This window comes from Phoenix dactylifera, chromosome 16 (genome assembly GCF_009389715.1).
Source record: "Phoenix dactylifera cultivar Barhee BC4 chromosome 16, palm_55x_up_171113_PBpolish2nd_filt_p, whole genome shotgun sequence".
Classification (NCBI taxonomy): domain Eukaryota; kingdom Viridiplantae; phylum Streptophyta; class Magnoliopsida; order Arecales; family Arecaceae; genus Phoenix; species Phoenix dactylifera.
This window is the reverse complement of record NC_052407.1, coordinates 9,153,661-9,173,846: the sequence shown is the minus strand read 5'-3', so window position 1 is coordinate 9,173,846 and position 20,186 is coordinate 9,153,661. Positions and strand designations below refer to the sequence as shown.

Genomic DNA, 20,186 nt, shown 5'->3' with positions numbered 1-20,186 from the left:
CTTTAATTGTATTTGTGGGATGGTCCATTTTTCTCCTCAACAGCTCTAATAAAAAATCTCTTGCTTGGTGTACCTATATTATTCAGCTGGACTTAAGTCGCCTACTAATGAACATCATCCTTCTACCAAGTATCTTTCTCCGGGTGATTTATGGTGCTGCCAATTCCGAATTGCAATAACTTTTGCATCATTAGTCTCTCTAAGTTTTTTTTTCTTCATTCCATGCATTTTTCATTACTTAAGTATTTTCCACTAGCCAAAATACTGTTTAGTATATGTCATCTCAGGATGCCATCAATGCGTAGGTTAAATTGGTGCAATTGGAGTGCCATAGCACCCCATCAAGTTGTTTCAAACGCATGAGATGCGTCCCATCTCACTTCAACCAAACAATCAGTTCTATAGGTTTCTGCTGTCAAGCAAAAGAAAGAAAAAGGAAATTAGTGACGCATGTAATATTTTAAATAGTATTTGCTGAAAATTTTTGCTACCTCTTGCTTTTATTTTTCACTCGCTTAAAATGTTATAAATTCTTTGCTTCCAGAAACCATGAAAAAATTATAAACAACTTTGAGAAATAAAAGCATTTCATCATATATATGCACAGTTCAGTCTAGATTTTTTTATTGGATTTTTAAATAAAAATTAAAAATAAGAGCAATTCCAAAGGGATCCTGACCAAGAATCTGATGAGTTATTTTGCCGAGGTAGGAAGGCCCCATCATTCTGACGTCCCTTGATCTTTTGTGATTGGTCGCTATCTGGGGGTGAATGAGCGCACCACCTACTTCAATTATGCGTGCAGGTAAGAAAATATAAAATATGTAAATAAATTTATTTCATTATACCGGTTTTTTAATAATTTTAACGGTACGGACCATTAGGATGTGTCTGATACTTTATACTCCACATTGAACGCCCAAAGGCGTTTGACACGTCAACATCAACGATCTTGAAACATCTTTGTACTCTGGTGCTTCATTGGGTCTCTGATCAGTTCTTTGTCTCTTGGCTTCCTTTGTTTCAACTTATATTTACATGCAATTGATCATGCAATATGTATGGCGCGGATGAAGGTATTAGAATTATTAGATGCATGTGGTTCTATCTAGAAGGCACAAAAACTTACACTAAGATTCGATGAAAAATGGTAAGATGTGAATATGCCGAAGGAGGGTTGCTTCGGCATGTGAACATTATATGGGTCTGAGTCGATAGGTCTGGTGGAATTCAGGTCATGTTTGGCTATACCCATGTCTATATTCAAAACCAAACGCAATTAGTGGTCGAGCAACCCATTGACACGCTAGGTGGCGGTTAGAGCGGCTTACATAGCATACCAGATCTGGCTAGCAAGGAATGCTCAAACTTTCGGTGAGCATAGTATGTCGCCAAGGCTTGTAGCAGAGAGTGTTCAGATGCAGGCAACAGAGATTAGTCAAGCTTCCTTCTTAGAAGGGCCTTTGACAGCTCTGAATATTTGGAGTTCCCATTCTGCCTTGGCAGCACCCCGTATGGTGTTCTTCATCCGGGAGCCCCCACCCTCCAGCTTCCTCAAGGTCAACTTCGATGAGTCGGTGCTGAATAGAGGCATGAAGGGTGGAGCATGTTTCGTCATTAGGGATCCAAATTTCAGGGTTGTGGCAGCGGGTGGCTGTCAGTTATTTGACTGCATGGTTCTTGCTACAGAGCTGAGAGCTGCCTAGGCGGGCCTTCAACGTGCCTAGCATGTGCTACTAGCTAGTTTAGTCATATTGGAGAGTGACTCGGCTACGGTCATCTGCTGGATCCAGGGGGTCTGAGGGTTGCTGCTGGCGACCATCCTTTGCTTCGAGACATCTGGATGATGATGAGGAATGGAGGGATTGTCCAGGCTAAGTATGTGTTTAGAGAAGCTAATGGGGCTGCGGACTAGATGGCTACCTACGTGGCCAACCACGCCGCAGCATCGTGTGGGCAGGAGATGGGGAGCTGCGGAGGTAGCCAACTACACCGACAACATCATGTGGGCAAGAGATAGGGAGCTGCCTCGGGGGCTTTGTGATGTTCTGTTTTCCGACTTCATGAGGTGTATCCGTACACGCATTGTATGAATTACCCATCTTAGTAAAAACATAGAAAAAAGAAACCAAATGCAAATAAAACTTCCATCCATATCCAATGTTAGAGAGAGAAAAAAACCCAATTTGATGATTTGTAAATTATTTGCTACACTTTTGGATCATTTGTTTAGATTATTTGATGCACCCTAAATGATGAATCATAAATTATGAAACATGAAAAAGGAAATTAATTTAGAAAATATGAAAAAAAGCCAAATGGTTTTTCTTTAGCTATTAGTTCTATTATATTGTTTAAGCATCAATGCAATTAAAAGACATGAAGAAGAAAGAAATATTTTCAAAATAATCAAGCTTAGTTGAAATATTATGTCTCTATATATTTAAAATATTAAAATTTTAATAAAATCAATTAGTCATAGCCATACATGAATGGATAGAATTTGGTTGAATAGAGTGGATTATGGTTTGCTTATTCTCTACTCAATATTTTATTATATATATATATATATGTGTGTGTGTGTGTGTGTGTGTGTGTACATATAGATATATACTTTGTCAGATTAAAGTTTTCAAGTATGTGTGTATCGATCTAAATTCATAGCAGATTGAATAAGACCCAATCCTAATTTTTTCAAGCAAACCAGACCTAATAATTTACTGGATCTATTTTTCAGACCCAAACCCTATAACTTGGATTGATTTTAGGGACTAGTAAGCTATAGCCTTGGCTCTCGAAAGCAGCCACATCCTTAACTGCAAGACTAGAATATTCAAATACTATGCGTAGAGTAAGAGTTAGTAGATCAGGTTAGCCAGCAAATCCTATAAATAAGTTATAATTAAGGTGGAAAACCAATAGAGGAAAGAGTTAATGGTTGCAAATGTTTAGTAAAATTGTTTATGGTAATTAGTGGCAATTTTTTTTATCAAAATGGTTTATTTTTTCTACTATGATGGTAGAATGGTTTATGTACCCTCGAAATGGCATTTCTTGGAGATTTTAGCATGAGTGACCTCCTAACCAAAGATTTGATCTAATAATTAAATTCAAAATTATATTCTTGAACTGGGTGTTCCATTACATTATAGACAAACTATATATGAAAAATAGACCCACTTTTAATCAAAGTTTTCAGCAGCGCTAACAAAAAAAGTATTGGTTTGATTTAGAAGGATCATAAGACTCGATATGAATTATATTGGCCACTACAAGTAGGCTGGATAGAGTCCATGAGCAAGTTTTACTACATTGAAAGCCGAATTGTGTGCTATTTTTGGAGGCAAAAACTTAACCATACGACATTCAATTGAGATGATTTTTCTTTTTTCCAGATTGAATAACTTTTTAAAATCTACGACATAGTACCAACTTTTTGGGAGGTTTAAATGGGCCAAAATTTCATCATTATTTTTGTCATATAATGACCGTTATAGTAGAATAATGGTTATATTTAGAAAGCACGTTATGCGTATAATTAACATTTTTATGTATACATGTAACATATTAGTAGACCTTTGAGGTACTGCCGGAACAACCATGATTTTGGATTTTCCTTACTATTGGAGAAGGCAAATCATTGTTATGAAGTTTGAGTTAGATTTTTATGCACTAGGATTATTGCTGAAAAGGGTGATTTGTGGTACTCATGTTGGCCTTACGTGGTTTGAATGCCTCATTGATCTCTGAATTTTTCCCTACCTTTTTGCACATTCTCTACTTACGTAATGCTTGTCCTCTTTTGCCCTTCTTATTTTCTTTTATAAAACTGGAATAAAATCTATCTTATCTGTTCCAAGTTGGATGCCATGCATGCATGTAGAAAATTATGAGCATGATAGCTGGGCATCAAAATGGTTCTTAGGTGTCCCACTGATGAGCTGAGACACCAACCACAGCTGCGAGTCATCGTCCAGATAGCTCATAATATGTGGTCTTCCATACCTGGAAGGAAGATGACTTTTTTTTTTATTAATATTGAGTAGTAGAAAATTGGCATCCAGATAAGGAATCTAGTTGGATTGCAAATTGGTAGCGGAATGGAAGAACAAATCCAACCGGGATTTGTGGCAAAGATTACCAACCATTTCTCTCCTTCAGATAACAGATCTTATCCGAAATAATCGCGTCCTTCAATAATTGGGGCATTTGCTGGCTTACAGCTATCTTTGTCTCGCTCCATGCAGAGGGCCAGGAGAGAGAGACTTTGCATGGGAGAATGGACAAAGAAAGCACGTCATTTCTCATGCTTAATGCCAAATTTTGGGACCGCGGTCAGTGTTGATATGATTTGAGTCATTTAGTAATTTAAACTAACGGCAAGCTTTTCTCTTCAATGATCAATCATATTCATTGTTAAAACTATATGGAAATATACGGATATATGTTTGGTCTTCTACCAATTATTCGCTGGATCCTAAGTACTTTACATAAGTTCAAAAAATCTAAATAGTATTTTTGCTACAAATAATGTTAGAGCGGATCTGACCCATATATGGATTAGAGGACACTGTACCACGGATCTATTGGTGCTGACTGTGAGTCGATTATGATGCTTGTAATTAGATTTATATGGATTTGAACTCTTAGCTCGATGAAGACGTCAGAGCTTAAATAGGAGGAGTATGTGAGGACCCGTGCGGATGTGTGTTTAGTCCCACATCGGTTATTCTTTGGGTAAATTTTAGGTATTTATATAAGACCAAGGAACCCAAATAATACATTTCAACTAGCCATTTTGGATAAAGTTTTAAGTTGTTACAAAATCCAGCAAGGTGTAGCATATGATTAGGGTTTTGATGCTGATATCCCCAAAATCACGGCCTCTAAAATCCCTATTTGTAGTCGTTATCTCCTTATCAACTCAAGATTGGATATTTCGATGAGAAAATTTGGCTAATGCAAAACAAAGGATGACAGCAATAAAATTGTACGGTCCCTCTCAAATGCAGCAGTTCACTAACGAAACAGTCGCAGATTGTACGGTCCTCTCACATGCAACAATTCACTAACAAAACAGTCGCCGTACGTTCCTACTATTCCATGGACTAATGGCCCATATTTAAACCATGGATGTAATTACCTAAATTCTAGTTCTGAAGCAACTCAATAGCTGATGTTATTCGAATTTATAAATTATATATTTTGGTATAATAAAGGAAACAAAAAATAAAAAAATGAATTGTAAATTTAAATTTTAATTTGATAAAAAAATATAAATAAAGAATAAATACGAATAAAGAATTTGTGAATTAGAAACTATATGGAAATAGTTTATCCAATTAATTCCTGTATGCTGAAAATTTCCTCAACCAGTTACTAGTAAATCCTTTTACAAAGTTTGGGTATATCATTTATATCATAAAAATAAATACAAAATTATATAAGTCGATCAACATTGAATTTTTTATCCTGCTTTTGACAAAGCTAATTCATCAAGGCTTTTTTTGATGGGAAATAAATCGAAAGAAAAAAGCCTTTGTTAAAGAAGAATCTAATTTCACTAATTTTGTTGGCACTAAAAATAAAACTCAAGAAGAAAATCCAAAGAGAAGATTTATATTATCAAAATTTTCTTTTCATGTAATATAATTTCTTTTTTTCAGAAAGTAGTGATTTTGAGAGAAAATAAGCAGGCATATAGCTTAAGATAACTTATTTGTATCTTAATTACTTTCTCAATTATGATCTCTTCAATTTTCTTATTCTAAAGAAGCGATAGATTATGAAATGAGATCAAACCAATTTCAGACATTGTGAAGGATGTGTTACTTTTAGTAGATTTTGCCTTTCTGCTTTGAGCATGACTCTGTCATCCTTCTAGTCCATGTTGTTTTATCTATTTTACTATTCTTTCTTTTCCCTTCTTCTTTATCTTGAACCCTTGGGATTTCTTTGTACCTTCGCCTTTTCATTTTCTTGATGAAAAAGTCTAGTCTATGCCTAATCTTTTACTAGAGAAAAAAAAAAAAAAATCTTACTCCAAGTCTCCAAAAAAATGTGAAAAAAATATTCAATTTTCTTTCCTTCCTTTTTTTTTTGGTTAATTTATATTTTTTATTTTCTCTAGGACCAATAGAACCTAAGAAATTGAAAATAAATTACAAATACAAAAGTATATGATTGTGCATGGGCCTGTTGCATGACCAAGGGATAAACCTGCAAATGTTATTCGGAAACGGCCCAAAAAGAGACAAGCCCAAGTTATCATTAACAGGCCTAAATGACCGTAAATCCATTTCTTAGCCAGCGGCCCCAAAAAGAATTACTTCATACGTGGAGGTCTATTGGTAAGCCACGTCACCACTTTTCTTCAGGGTAATTCGCCGTTTAGCCGCGGTCGGTCGGCGGAGGACGGCCTCTTCTCTCTCTCTCTCTCTCTCTCTTCTATCTTCTCCGACGCCGATTTCCGGCCGCAATGGTACTTCGAGCGAGAGAGCTCCACCGCCTTCAATACCTACTCCCAGAGGCCTTTGGATCGCTTTCCAGGGGCGGAGGTTACGGGATGGCCGGCGGTGGGAGGAGGCTGCTGAGCGCCGGGAACACCAGCGGCGAGGAGTTCGCCGGAAAGAGCGCCTACGAGGTGCTCGAGGTCTCGGAGACCAGCTCGTTTGCCGAGATCAAAGACTCGTTCCGGAAACTCGCCAAAGAGACCCACCCCGATGTCTCGCCGTCGCCGGATGACCCTGCCGCCTCCCAGCGGTTCCTCCAGATCCTCGCCGCTTATGAGGTACGAAGTTGCCATCCTTGTGAGTGCTTGATAGCATGATCTGAATCGGGTGAGAATTTAATATCTTTGACGTTTTGCTGAATTTGATATGTGTCTATTATGGATTCGTAGAGATTGATATATTTAGGGGAATTAGATCACTGTGGAGTGTTGGTAGTGATTAAGACTATGGTTCGAATGACTCGGTTGTCCCAAGGAGACAAAAATTTGGTTCTTTTTTTATTGAAAAAAGAATCAACTCTTAGGTTACGAGTCGAGGGGAATTGGTGGATTTGACAAGATAGAGGGTTCTTATGAATTTGTCAAGATTATGGTGTTTAGGTTGATGAATTTTGGGATTATTATCTCCTGTGAGCTGGTAGTAGTGAGTAAGCTTAGTGTTTGAGTTACTAAATTCGTTCAGAGTTTTTAGGTTAAGGATGAGTGACAGTTGGTGTGCTGCATCAAGGGTTGAGGTTTGTTTACCTGATGATTTGATGTCAATGTTGGTGGGACTGATGATTGCAATCCTTTTTGCAACTCTTCGTTATAAATTTTAGATTTAATCCGGGCTATCCGATCACTATTGTTTAAGAATTTCCCCTCTCTACTTATGTTGTATAGGATTAGCATTGGGCAGGTGAGCTGAATGTGTAATGATACATGGGATTCTAGATAAGTGATTTGAAGAACGATTGTTGGGTTTGTGAGGTGCACATGATGATGTGAAACTATGATGCGAAAACTTGGAGGGAGATTAAATGAAAGGAAGGAGATCACACAACAATACCATCTTACCGCAAACTATATCATATAAGATGATAGGACAATAGCATGGTGCTATTGAGAGTAGTCAATAGACAACTTGTAAACTGGTTAACCTAAACTCTGCAGTTGTTCTACCGGAAAGTATAATGTCCCGTCACTAAATTTACAATATCTCACTATATTGGCCCAGATATTATTATTATTATTTTTAATGTTAAATATGTTAGTTGGAGGCTAACATGCTGGCTTGTATATCTCCATAGGCATAAAAATTCAGTGCTGTACTAGCATATGATTGCATTTTGCAAGAACAAACAAAATTAAAATGTGCTTCCTAAGAAACTTGTTAGATGTGCATCGGCTATATCCTTCTAATTCTTGTCATATTTGTTGTTATTCTACTGCAGATTCTTTCGGATTCTAAGAGAAGAGCCCACTACGACAGCTATTTGTATTCACAGAGAACAATACCTCATAAAGATCATGGGCTTGGTTCAGCTGTTTATGCATACAATTCACCTGTAATTTTGACAAAGCAAAATAATGTAGTGGAGTGGCTAAGGTGGTACAGACTTACTATTGATGACATTCTTATGCAGAAAAAAGTTGTGACAAGATCTGGTTACTTCGGTAAACTTGAGAGCGAACTTTATTCAGCAATACGTACTGCATATTATGGCCCAATTATTGAGTCTATGGATCTTCTTCCTGACTGTTTTGAAGCTGAAGAGAGGTCTGTATATGAAACTTCTGAGGTGTTGCACTTGGTTTCAGGACGAGATCTATTTGGAATTGTTAATATAGTTGATAAGATTCCTCAGTTGTCACATATAAGCCATGAAAAGCTAAATCCCTTTGATTCCGTGGCTTCTGGACTTTGTCAGTATGTTACACATACTGCAATGGAAAAATGTTGTGATTCTTTTGGAAGCATTAATATCCATGAAGAAGATGTTAAACAGGACAGTAATTTTCAATCAGATGTTTACAAAGATCTTGAATTGCATATCTATGGAAGAGCAGTCGCTGTTGCAACTAGGAGCCCTAAATGCAAATGCATTGGCACACAAACAATAGATTCTGAAGATCACATTCATGTCTTTCTTACTTTACATGATGCTCAAGATGCAGTTTCATCTGGATCGAAAATTCTCCTAGGCACAATAACTGGATTAGGAACAAGTGCAGAAGAAGCATCCTGTTCTGTTTATGATGGCAGTGGTACAAAAACTCATGTGATTATGAAACACAGAACTTTGCTGGTCTGTAATTTTATTTCACTTTAGGATTTTTTAATTTCATATTCCTAGTTATTTTAGATGTAATATTGATTCTTTATTAGTCTAGTGCCATTATTTTCAACTTGCTGCAAGGGTTTCTCTACCTTACCTTACCTTACCTTGATCATCCTTTACTCATGAAATAGAAGATATTTTAAATCGGTCTAATTATTTTGCATATTTCTTAACTTTCATGATCAAAAAACTTGATTTTCAAATGATTATCTTTTTCTTTTTGCGTCAGTGCTATAATGAAATTATATGGTGCATTTCTGTTTCCATTTTTCCAACATTATATTCACCTCTTCAGTTTTTTGTTCACCATCCTGGGACCCTCTTGCAAGCATGCATAGACTTTGTTGTCCATCATACTAGGTAAGTTGCATTTCATCTTACTGAGTTAGGTGTTAGAGCATGCTTCGTCATTATCTCCACTTTGTCCAAGCACGATGAGGAGAATGGAGAGGAAGTCTAAGAAGAATCATGATTAAACAATTAAAAAAAAGAAAGAAAGCATGCTTTTGTTTGTCATGAGTGGTACAGACTGTGTACCGCATAGACGAGACCATGTAGTTTTAAGCATAAACAGGCTGTTTGGCTTATCTTCAGTTGCATGGGCCAGTTTTGGACCCGGTTAATTCATCTTCGTCTTCTCTTTTCTTCTCTCCTTCCTCTTCTATTTCTTATATTCTTTCTTGTTGTTCATCTATGTAGTTTAGATCCAAAAAAGCTACAACTTGATACGAGAGCAAGAAAGATCTTGCTCTAGTATGGGAGAAATTGAAATTTGTTGTTATTTGGTTGTCAGGTCATCTCTCTGGAATCTGAGCTTCCCAGCAATGTCAAATTTTTTTAAGGGGTAAAGATAGCAACCTTCATCGTTGACTGCCATGATTGTGGCTCCATGTTCTTAGAGCCGTAATCTGTTGGGAATATGAATACACACCTAATGTTCAAAGAAACCTGAAATGTTTGAATGTCATCTAGAATTAAATTTTTTGTTAAAAAATTGACCTGTCAGCTTATAATCTGATACAGAATATGAGAACTAAAACAGTGTTTCTTTTATCAAAAGTTAATGCAAGTGTTCTTCATGTCCCTAGATTGAGTGGTTACATGTATCTATTGTGTTTCTGCTGCACATTCTACAATTGGTAATAGTACTTTTATCGACTCCCAGGTGAAGCACGTGCGCTGGTTTCGAGTTGGGGGTGAGGTCTCATCTTGTGAATGCCAGTGTAGTAGAGCAGGCTTACCACCTAGCAAGTAAGTTGTTATCTTCTTGTTTCCAGACTCTTTATAATTTGATGGACCCTTTTATTGGCTTCTAGCTAACTGTCATAGTGTCAAATCTTATGCTTACCTCACCTTTAGTTTTTCCCCATATTAGCAGATTAAACATTTAAGCTTATGCTGTAGTTTCTTTAGCAAGCTGGATACCTCGCAGTCTTGTGGGCATTGTGGTTGGCAAGGGAATGTATGCCAGAAATATAAAGTTGGCTTTAACATTTGTCACATGGTAAAACATTGGATAACTGTGTGGATATTGATGAGAAACTACTGGAGTCTTACATGATGGATTTTTGCTAAAATAGATACAGGTAACTTGCAAGTGATGTCTTGACAAGTTAGGGGGCAATAGCCCCTACTAGGCACCTTGAAGCTTAATATTGATGGACATGTTGTGGTAATATGGGACCTGCTGGGTTACAGAGATTTATCCTTAGAACTCCTCTTTTATAGTGCCTAGTCCACTGGTCTGAGTCAAGGGTTCTTGGGTATAATGTGTTATGGGCGGAAGTGGAAGGTGACCATGTAAGGTGTCATTAGACTTCCATGCAGCAGGGGCACAAGTGGAGTGTGATTATGTAAATGTCAGGATTGATCAATAGTAATATATTACCGATATATTCGAGCTAGTTTAAGCTACCTATGCCTTTTGACTTAAATGGCAATACATTAGCAATTTGACTCTTTGGCTTGTAATTTATGCATTAACAAGCAGTTTCTTATATTCAACATTGTGTTCTTTCAACTTCATTTAGGCATTCCAATTTCAGCAGAATCTTGGATATTGCTTCCTACTTTGAATGGGTTTAAATTTCGTTAACAGTCTTCATGGGTGCACCAGTACAGGTTATGTGTAGATTCCTTCTCATGCCAAATTGTGTTTGGCCCCACCTCAACTTTGTAGACTGTTGATGATAGGCCGAGCCAGACATGAAATGTTCTCAAACTTCTAACAAATTATGACTCGGATTATCAAACCAAATCCATAGGTGCTACCGACTTGTTGGTCATGGAATCTTCTGAAGATCTGCTATATATGAAGTAAGAGATAATGCAATAAATTTCAATGGTGCTTGTAAATGTACTTTATAGTGAAATAAGGTAATCCTGTTTTATAAAGCCCATGATATCTGGACTCTTAATTTGTTGGAAGAATGAGTATGACTTCAATAGAAACAAGAATTGTTTTCACAACAATATGCATTAAAAAAGTAAAAAACAAACTCATGAGCGGTCCAAAAGCATTACAAAGCTGTGGCAGTTTGGATGTAAAACTGAGACTGGAGCATAGGGGCCAGAGAGTCCAAAGTGGACAGAAAAACTTGCACACTATCATTAAATTACTATTGCTCTTAGTGACCGAGTACTAGACATTTGATATGCACTCTTTTTTCTTAAATAAAAAAAAGATGTCATGCCGTATGCATCTCTATTTTGCAGATATTGGCTGTTTGAGCCTCGTTGTAGCATGCATGACATTGGTGGCTGGTACGTTGAAACATTTGGTCAGGACAAGAAAAGAAGGACTGTGCCTTCCCAAAGGCAATGGGATGGTATGACTGAACATCCTGAAAAGTAAGTGTACCATGTGACTATGATGCCTGATTCTGTAATCATCTTATTTTGCTGCTATGATAGACACATCGTCATCTTCTGCTATACAAGCATGTTTTACCTTCAATTAAATTATTCTTTGCATTTACACATTTCTTATTTATTGGACATGTAGCTCATAATGTTAGATGTTCATTTACCGATTTCTGCCTTTGCTCATATTTCTGAATCCAGTAAGGGTTTGACAAATCCAATACCTCATTATTGTGCTCAACAATTCAACAATGACACATGACAGAACATTGTAGACCATTATGATATACGTTGCTTTCATCCACAAAACTGTTCTCCAATGTATCACCATCATGCATCATACATCCCTTTTTTGCGCACTTCTAATCAGCAGGCTATTAGGTTACCATAATACTATACACCTAGACTTTACCAACGACTATCCTCTGCTCTATGAACAAGACAATCTTTTAACTTTTGAACAGTGATATGGATATGTAACATGGCATGGACAATTGACATGTCCATGACTTTGATGTAACAAAAGAGTTAAAAGTTGAATAGTTGTGGATATCTAGATTTCTGATGATGCCTTTGCATTTCTTATGTTGTAGTACATGCCAGTAATTGCGTAACAAACATTACTAGTATATTGACATCTAGAAAATCGCAGCACAATCCCCCCTCCTCTCTCTCTCACTGTTGACAAACAAACAAGGATACTTTCCAAGATGACAAGTACATACAAAACTAGAAGCACATTCCATTCCTTGCATTATATTACAATACTTTAACTTCAATTAGGAGGAGTAGCTAGTTATGTTTGCTTAGCTTGGTGGGACCATAATCTAGTCATAATTGTTAGGCAATGCTGCTTCATATATATTGATTCTGATTATGTCTTTAAATATTCTGGTTACATGGCCAATTAAAAGTCCTTTATGAATATATTTAGATAAACTAAAATCTTGATAAGAAGTTTGTATTTGGTTCTTTTGCATGTCACAGACTTTTAAGTATGTGAATTGCAGGAGATTGCATCCTGCCATGTATTTGCTGGCTCTGGCATATAGAACATTAGATCTTGAGGATGCAAAAAGAAGGAAACGAAGTTTTAGGGGTTTTGTGGAAACAAAATTTTATAGTATTCTTCATTGGTGTCAGAAGCTTCTATAATTTGATAAATTTGGATTTTGGACATAGGAAGAGGAGGAATTTTACGGACCTTCTGCTATCTTGGGACCTTTTGACAATATTCAGTTTATCTTTTCAAAGGATGTGTCATTGTCACCATTATCATCTGTGGTTCGTGTCTCAACAGTGCACCTGAAAGTAGCAAACAGTTGCAAAAGGATATAATATGGTGGACCCTGCTATAATGCAACTTCTATAAATTTTCATTTGCGTGCATTGATGTTCAGACGTGGCTTCACTGAATGGTAGGTCCAAGAACGGTGAGTTTTATGAACAAGACAATCTTGCAGCTCTTATCTCTTGGTATTGTACAGAAGGAATTTCCAGGTTTCGTATCTTAATGATATCAATGAATACAACTTGGACTCATTACCCTATGAAATTAAAAGGAGGATCCAGTTTTCGAGCATGCAACATGTCCTACCACCACTCCTCGCATCAGAGACCAGCAAAGGTCAATAGCCAACTTCATTCTTCTCCCAGCAATAGTATTCCATAGACGGAATATGGGAATTAAGTTATCCTTTATGTCATTTATTTACTGTTTTTATGTTAATCCCATGCTTCAAAGGATCGAAAACATTTCAAGAAACTGCCATTACAAAATATCTGTAAATCAAAAATAAGAATTCCATATTATGGTTACAGAAGATAATACTTTTATTACTGTATGAATATATTTTGATTCCTTTTTGCAGGAACTACTTAAACCCTTGCCTATTTCTCTGCATGTTTGAACTCTTTCCAGGTCTAGGGGGACAATGGAGGACTGCTCCTCAGTTACTTGAACTTCAACTGCATAACCAATAAGGTAGGTGCCTCCACCCTCAGCTGGCATTACTTGAGCTTGAGCTGTATTTACTCTTATCCTTTTCGGGAATTTTACAAAGTTTTTTCCCTTTTTCGTGCAGTTATCAGTTTAATTTTATATCCTCACAATGTGTGGGCATCTTGGTGTCTAAGATGTAAACAAATGAAAATTGGAAAAGTAAACTCTGTCCATTTTCAGCCATTATCCAGTTCAAATATGAAATCTCACCATCTAAATCAGATACTCTTTGCTTTCCAAATGGTTTAAAAAAAAACTTTTTATTTTCTTGGGGAGGAAAAGGTTTTTTATTTTGCTATGCAAATTGAGCCCCTATTTGTGAGTCACATGCCCATTATCCGGTGACTATAGTGGTGCGACTGCAGGTATGGTCTTATCATTTACTTGATAGTTGATGCAGAAAGAAGTATTTTAAGTAGATGTATTAGGCAAAAAATGTATTTTAAGAAGATGAATTAAACGTGAAATGAATGGTCAATGTAAACTGCTGGATGCTTTACTCCTCACAGCAAGAACGTACATTAGTTTTGCAGAAAGATTGGAAATTAATCCTTAATGTTCTCCATCCTTTCCTGAGCCCAATAGCCCAAGTCGGGTCCAATTCTATTGAAAATCGATGAAGATATAGAACTTATATTAAATCTATCATGATTCATGAACAAGTTTCCCAAATACTGAAAATTTTCAAGCAGGCCTCTGGTCTTAGGAACAAAATGTGAGCATATTCAGTGATCCACAGCATTGTTATTCTCGAAAGATCAAGCATAATCACAAATATATGAGGATTAGAACGTGTACTTTACATCGGTATAGCTGAATCATTCCCAAGGCCTATAGACAAAGCACGTAGCTTACGCCAACTATGCCAGATCTCCTTTTTAAATCATGGCCACATGTAAATTACAAGAATCTGTTTATTTTCTACAAGATCGTTGCATATAGAAACACATCACTCTATCTCAGATTTGAAGTAAAAAAAATTATGTTCCACTTGTTCATTTGGTGGGCTATGCTATAGGTTTTTTTTTTTAATCACTAATTCATTTTAATTTTAAGACTTAAAATTTACAGTTGTTCTTATTATTATTGAGTTTCTTATAGTAGGTAGGCATTAAACTAAACAAAGTTTTCTCTTTCTTGAAGTTCCTTGAAGGAAAATTCCGACAATAATATTCCAGGGATATTTTTTTATAATTTGCTTTGCAAAACTCGTTCTATGAGATAAATTTGACTTTTGACCACTTATCAAGTATTAAATAGGATTTACTTAGGATCAACTCAGAGCTTTCTTAAAACCACCTCCATTGTAGGATTTGCATGCACCAGTTAGTTGCCAAAAACTAGCTCTTTCTTGAAACTATGATGGCTTCCATCTGTTTGTGGCTCAATTTCTAACATTACGAAATCTAGTAATTTCAATATATACTTCACCCAACTTACAATCTCAATTGTCACTTTAGTAATTTCAGCTTCCAATATACACTATAGCCAAGATTAAATGGAAGAGATGTGCCTACCACTTGCAAAGGTCTGCTTTCAAATCAAAGGTCAGAACTGACCCTGCTGAACCCCATCACTAATATACTTCATGTGGAAAAGGGATGGATTTTTAACTTCTGCGGGGTTGTGTGTTGAGACCTTGGGGTGTTTTGGCTGTCTTTTTAGGGTGTTCTATTGTAACAGGCGATGCCTTGTTTTCATGTGACGAGTGGTGGTAACTGTAATAGCCCAATCCCTTGGGCTATTGGGCCGGCCTGTGAGGGCCCTAGAGTGGGGGAGCACGTGCGCTGCACGTGTGGGCGGAGTGGGCGAGGAAGAAGACTCCCAAGTTTATCTCGGCGGAATCTGAGACTCCTAGGGCAATCCAAGTTTATCTAAAACTTTAGGTTCTCATCTATTAAAGTCCTCCTCCTTCGTTGAATTCCATCACTAATCTTTTGAGAAATAACCACGAACTCCAAGCTTCTTTTCTGGATTTCTTTCTTGTTGGTTTAATTGAGTTGTATTGGATGTTTGAAAAGCGATTTCATAATTTATATTTTTATTTTGGTGTTGATTGCTATTTTCAAACTATATTATATTATTGGTGCAAATGTGCAGAGCTTCTTACTAGGTCGTAAAGCGCACAATCATTTTTCTCTCTTTTTTAGTATTTGGCTATGGTTGAGATCACAAATGAAAGGGATGAAATAGATAGAGCATCATTATTCTTGGTTGGATGAATGAATTTTGTAATTATGTATAAAGTTTATTACTTGTTATGAAATGAGATTATTTTTGTTCATAGATATTGAGGTTGTAATAACTTTTTCAGGCCTAGCATATTTTTTAGGGTTTTGTCCTTGGAAGCGTATGACCGTGTCATGTGGCCAACCCGGGTGATGAGTTTGGGGTGTGATAGTAACCCCACCATTTTGCTCAAAAAAAGATAAATTATTTGTTTAATATTCTCGGTGCTTCTAAGTTGCTGGATTTATGGAAAACAAAGACAATCTGAAAGTTGAAACTAATGATTGACATATCCATTCTACTATGATGCATTTTTGAATGCCAAAAAGGGATTTGTTCCTGATTTAACGTAAACATGTAAAATCATCATACTGTTTCATTTTAAGCTATATCTTTCTAAGTTATCATGCAAGGGTTTTCTTAAGCTCTTTATGCTCTTGTGGATTTTTCACCATCGATGTATGTCACTTTGCACATGATTCTTAATATAATGGATTTCTAGCACCAAACGGATGCATGATATGTCATATTAAATCAATATATGGATGTCGAGCAGCAAGACAGCCAAAATCCAAGAATTAAAAAAAAAAAAAGAAGATAAGAATGCCTGAACTGTTAAGTCGTTGATGTTCTCCTTGTATGGTGACAAGAAGAAAGGTTTAGAGTAGGGAGAGGAATGGAGAGATAAAGCGAGGGAGGGAGGTCCAGTTACCTACAAAGGCAGGGCACTGGCTGTTTGGGGAAACAACGGGAAAAACAAAGAGGTGAGGAGATCGCTATGGCTTTGGGAGAGAACTGGAGAAAGAGAGAAATAGAGGGAGAGAGGAGTGGTTTTGGGAGAGAATGAAGGGACGATGGTCTTTTCAGAGACATCTGATAAAATTAGAACGATATAAAGGAGATTAGCATGGCTCCTGCACAAGGACGATACGCATAAATCAAAAAATGGTCTAAATTTTTTCGTCTTATTTTTCTTAATTCGGCTGATAATACTTATACTAGACTTATGTGAGCTATCGTTGTAGCAGAGAGGGCACTGTCAGAGAGAGCTCCAGCCAAGTACCTTTTTGAATAATATATATTTTTTAAATTTTTTTATTAAAGTCTGTTTTGTAAAATCGGATGGAAAACTGGACTCTGGACTATGTATGCAAAACCGGTTTTAAAATAAATTTATATATAATTCGAAAATCTGATTTATCTCAAAATATATCTCATGGTGGTGATGAGCGATGAACCAGGAATGAAGTCTAATCCATCTTTAGAACCAACGAGTTAATCGGTACATAATGTAATCGATTCATCAGTAAAGAAAAGCCCAACTCCTCGGTCAAAGCTATCCCATGCTGGTTCCGTTCCCAATGGAGTTCTTGTTATTAGTCTGTTTTGGAAACCGAATTTTGAAATCATATCTTGTATTTTGTATTTTGTTGTTTTTTTTTCCTGATAAATTAGATTATATCACGGAGATATCATATATTTTGTGCAGGATTTTTCTGGGATATATTTGAAGGTCTGATTTTTGAAAGCAGGTATGTGAAGGTCTGGGATAAATTAGCTCATTCGTAATCATTTCAGCTTCATGATCTCTTGTACGCTAACTCTGTTAACCATTAAAAATTAAAAGTTTTGGGTCATTTCCAATAAGGGAGAGAAGTATCTCTTCTGATCCCTCGCCCGAACCCCATTCTTCTCTTTTCACCGCTGATCTCCACCCTTGGTGGCCTCCACCCCTCTTGTCGCGCTGGAGGAATCCCTCATGGGTGGTTTCTGGGTTCCAATAAGTGGTTCTACGACGAGTAGTGCCTCCGGCGAGAGATGCAGGCTCGTCGACTGGTAGAATTATTTTAGATATATTTTTTATTAAAATTTTAATTAATTTATAATTGATTGTGCCAAACTTAATCGATCTTTATCAAAATTGTCAAAAATAGTCAACCTTCTAGTACCATATAAAAGCTGCTCCTATATCACCTAGCTATCTTGACCCCCGCCACATCACCCGGCCCGGAAAATCTTAGCACCAAGACCGACATCTTTCAATTTGGCATCCTCCTCCGCAAGATCATGAGCTGTCGTAATGCCATCAACGTCCGCTCCTGCCGTGCTTCGCCAACGTCCGCCGCCGCATCCCTCCCCCCCTCCCCTACAAAAAAAAAAAAAACTCTAATGCGCAGCTGGTGAGAATTGAATTTTTTCATGCTCGTCGTGAATTTTTTTATTAAATACTAAAAATTTATTTTTATAGATTTTTTACAAAAATTCCAACTAAATATAAAATATTTTTTATTTTCTTGCTGACGTTTCTTTTTTTTTTCCGAACCCAAAAAATTCAAAGTTAAATCAGGTTTGAAGGGGAGCTAAGATTTTAAATATATATTTATGCATGTTATGAATTTACGACAAAACCAAGGAAGGTAATTTAAAAACCACCTTAGAAGGAGAGTTTCAGAAGTGAAAAAGGGAAAGGAGAAGATTTATTATTTTACTGTTAAGATTCTCATGCTGTCTTTGGTGTTTCTTCTACTCAAGAAGAAGGTATTCAAAATAAAGGAGTATAGACTTGATTGCTTTTCCATAAATTTGTTTTTGATACACAAATAAAATAGTAATCTAAGCGAGGTTACTAAAAATATAGGCACTGCATGGCTTTAAACTGATCATCTTAGAACTCTATTAGCTGGATTTAAATTAAAATTTGGGACTAGACATAACCCTTTCAGGATTTTGCTTGGGCCGAATCTGGATGATCATTGGTATCGTTTCTAAATAATTTTGAATGATTCCTGAATTGATTCCAGCTGGTTTTCACTGGAACTGCTCTGCGCCTAATTTCACGAATATTTGTGCCCAAAGTTAAGACTTGCTCCAACCTTAGGTCTATATACTAATACCAGGGTTAGCTTGGGACTGAGTTAAATGCAGAGAATTTATGTTGAAGTAGGTCGCCTTCATGCCTAAAGTTGTTCCTTCCATTAACCAAGAATAGCAGCTTCACATAAAAATGCAGCCTGTGAGCTAATTTCCTTACTTTTCTGACACTATCTAGTTCATTTTTCATTTTCTTTGAAAGTCGTAAAAAACTATGCAAATAGGGCCCTTCCTCTGCATATCACTTCAGAGGATGTCCTGGGTTCAAGCCCTACATGCAATTTTTCCCAAAAGTTTGGCTTGGATTATATCACCAGTGCTTCTATTGTTATCCTCAAAAATTAAGAAGAAACCTGTTATGAGAACTTTGTATCAGCCTATCGGTATGCAAGTACTCATGCTGCTTCTTCTTCTTCTTCTTCTTCTTCTTTTGGCTAAAATTAAGAATTCACATAATTCTAATACGTCTATATCTAAAATGGTCAATGAATGAAAAAAAAAAAAGAAAAGAAAAAAAAAGTTGTTGGCTACTTAATTATTTTTTTCTTTTTTAAGACGGCAGGTCCTCTGTCACGTGATACATCACCAAAGTGGAGAACAGCTCAAGAGGCACACCCAACGACGTAGGGGCGAGTGGGCCCTACGGACACCTGTCCTCCCCGTCGACCACAGGTAGCAACTGCCAACTGCCGCTTCTCCATTTATTGAGCTGTTCCTTGGAAGCATTACTTTATTCCAAAAACAGCATGCCATCAATTTTTCTCTCTCCTCTCCGGTGGAGATCTGATAAGACCGCTGGCAAAGCGGTCCGCGGCTACGTTGCTCTTAAAGTCAATATTAGACGGCTAATGGCATGGAATTATTTCGTTTTATAACAATCACCTCCTGCAAAGTACTTATTCTCGCCTAGTTTTGCGTTTGGATTGGGTTTTCACCTAGTGACGTATAAACTGCTGTTTGGCCACTCAAGCTTCTTAAAACTAGTGGCAATAATACAACCAAGCATGAGTAGAGCAAAAGGGAGATAAAGCTCTTCCAAAATGGTGATACGTGGCGCATGATACGGCTCTAGTGAAGAGGCTAATACATCAAAGGAAAGGAGCACTTTCAAATTGAGTAAATATTAAGAAGGATTGAAGTAGAATGATTCTTTTTTACTACCAAAAAAAAATTATTTTTAAACAAAACAAGAAAAGGAGGTTTCCAGCAACTCAATATAAATAGATAAAATATCAAAATGCAAAATATTACAAGAATCGAGTGGCGCATGATCCCAGAACATGCTGGTTTCTTCCAAATTTGTATTTCTGTTAACCTTTGTATTTTAATAGAAATATGTGATTAAGGTAGCTTTGAATATCCATGAACATGTGAAGCTACTACTTTCTTT

At 36.7% G+C, this 20,186-nt stretch overlaps 1 protein-coding gene and 1 non-coding gene across 13 annotated transcripts; both read left to right on the top strand.

Annotated features, from left to right (window-relative positions):
• Window positions 1–6,409: 6,409 nt before the first annotated feature.
• On the top strand, window positions 6,410–15,984 carry LOC120104060. 12 transcript variants are annotated; one of them, XR_005506521.1, is made up of 7 exons: window positions 6,410–6,790; window positions 7,945–8,799; window positions 9,998–10,083; window positions 11,548–11,682; window positions 12,877–13,321; window positions 13,616–13,678; window positions 13,779–15,984. XR_005506521.1 is itself a non-coding variant. In XM_039114451.1 (5 exons), the coding sequence occupies exons 1-5, from the start codon at window positions 6,479–6,481 to the stop codon at window positions 13,001–13,003; spliced, it is 1,515 nt and encodes a 504-aa protein (XP_038970379.1). In that variant the 5' UTR covers window positions 6,410–6,478; the 3' UTR covers window positions 13,004–15,984. The 12 variants fall into 12 exon arrangements, 3 of the variants coding, with proteins under 3 accessions (XP_038970379.1, XP_038970380.1, XP_038970378.1); XR_005506516.1 differs by having other exon boundaries at window positions 6,412–6,790; window positions 12,705–13,321; window positions 13,566–13,678; XR_005506520.1 differs by having other exon boundaries at window positions 13,616–15,984.
• A 798-nt stretch (window positions 15,985–16,782) lies between these two features.
• Window positions 16,783–16,885, top strand: LOC113462331. The gene has a single exon (XR_003384508.2). It is a non-coding gene; the product is annotated as a U6 spliceosomal RNA (small nuclear RNA).
• The last annotated feature ends 3,301 nt before the right edge of the window (window positions 16,886–20,186 follow it).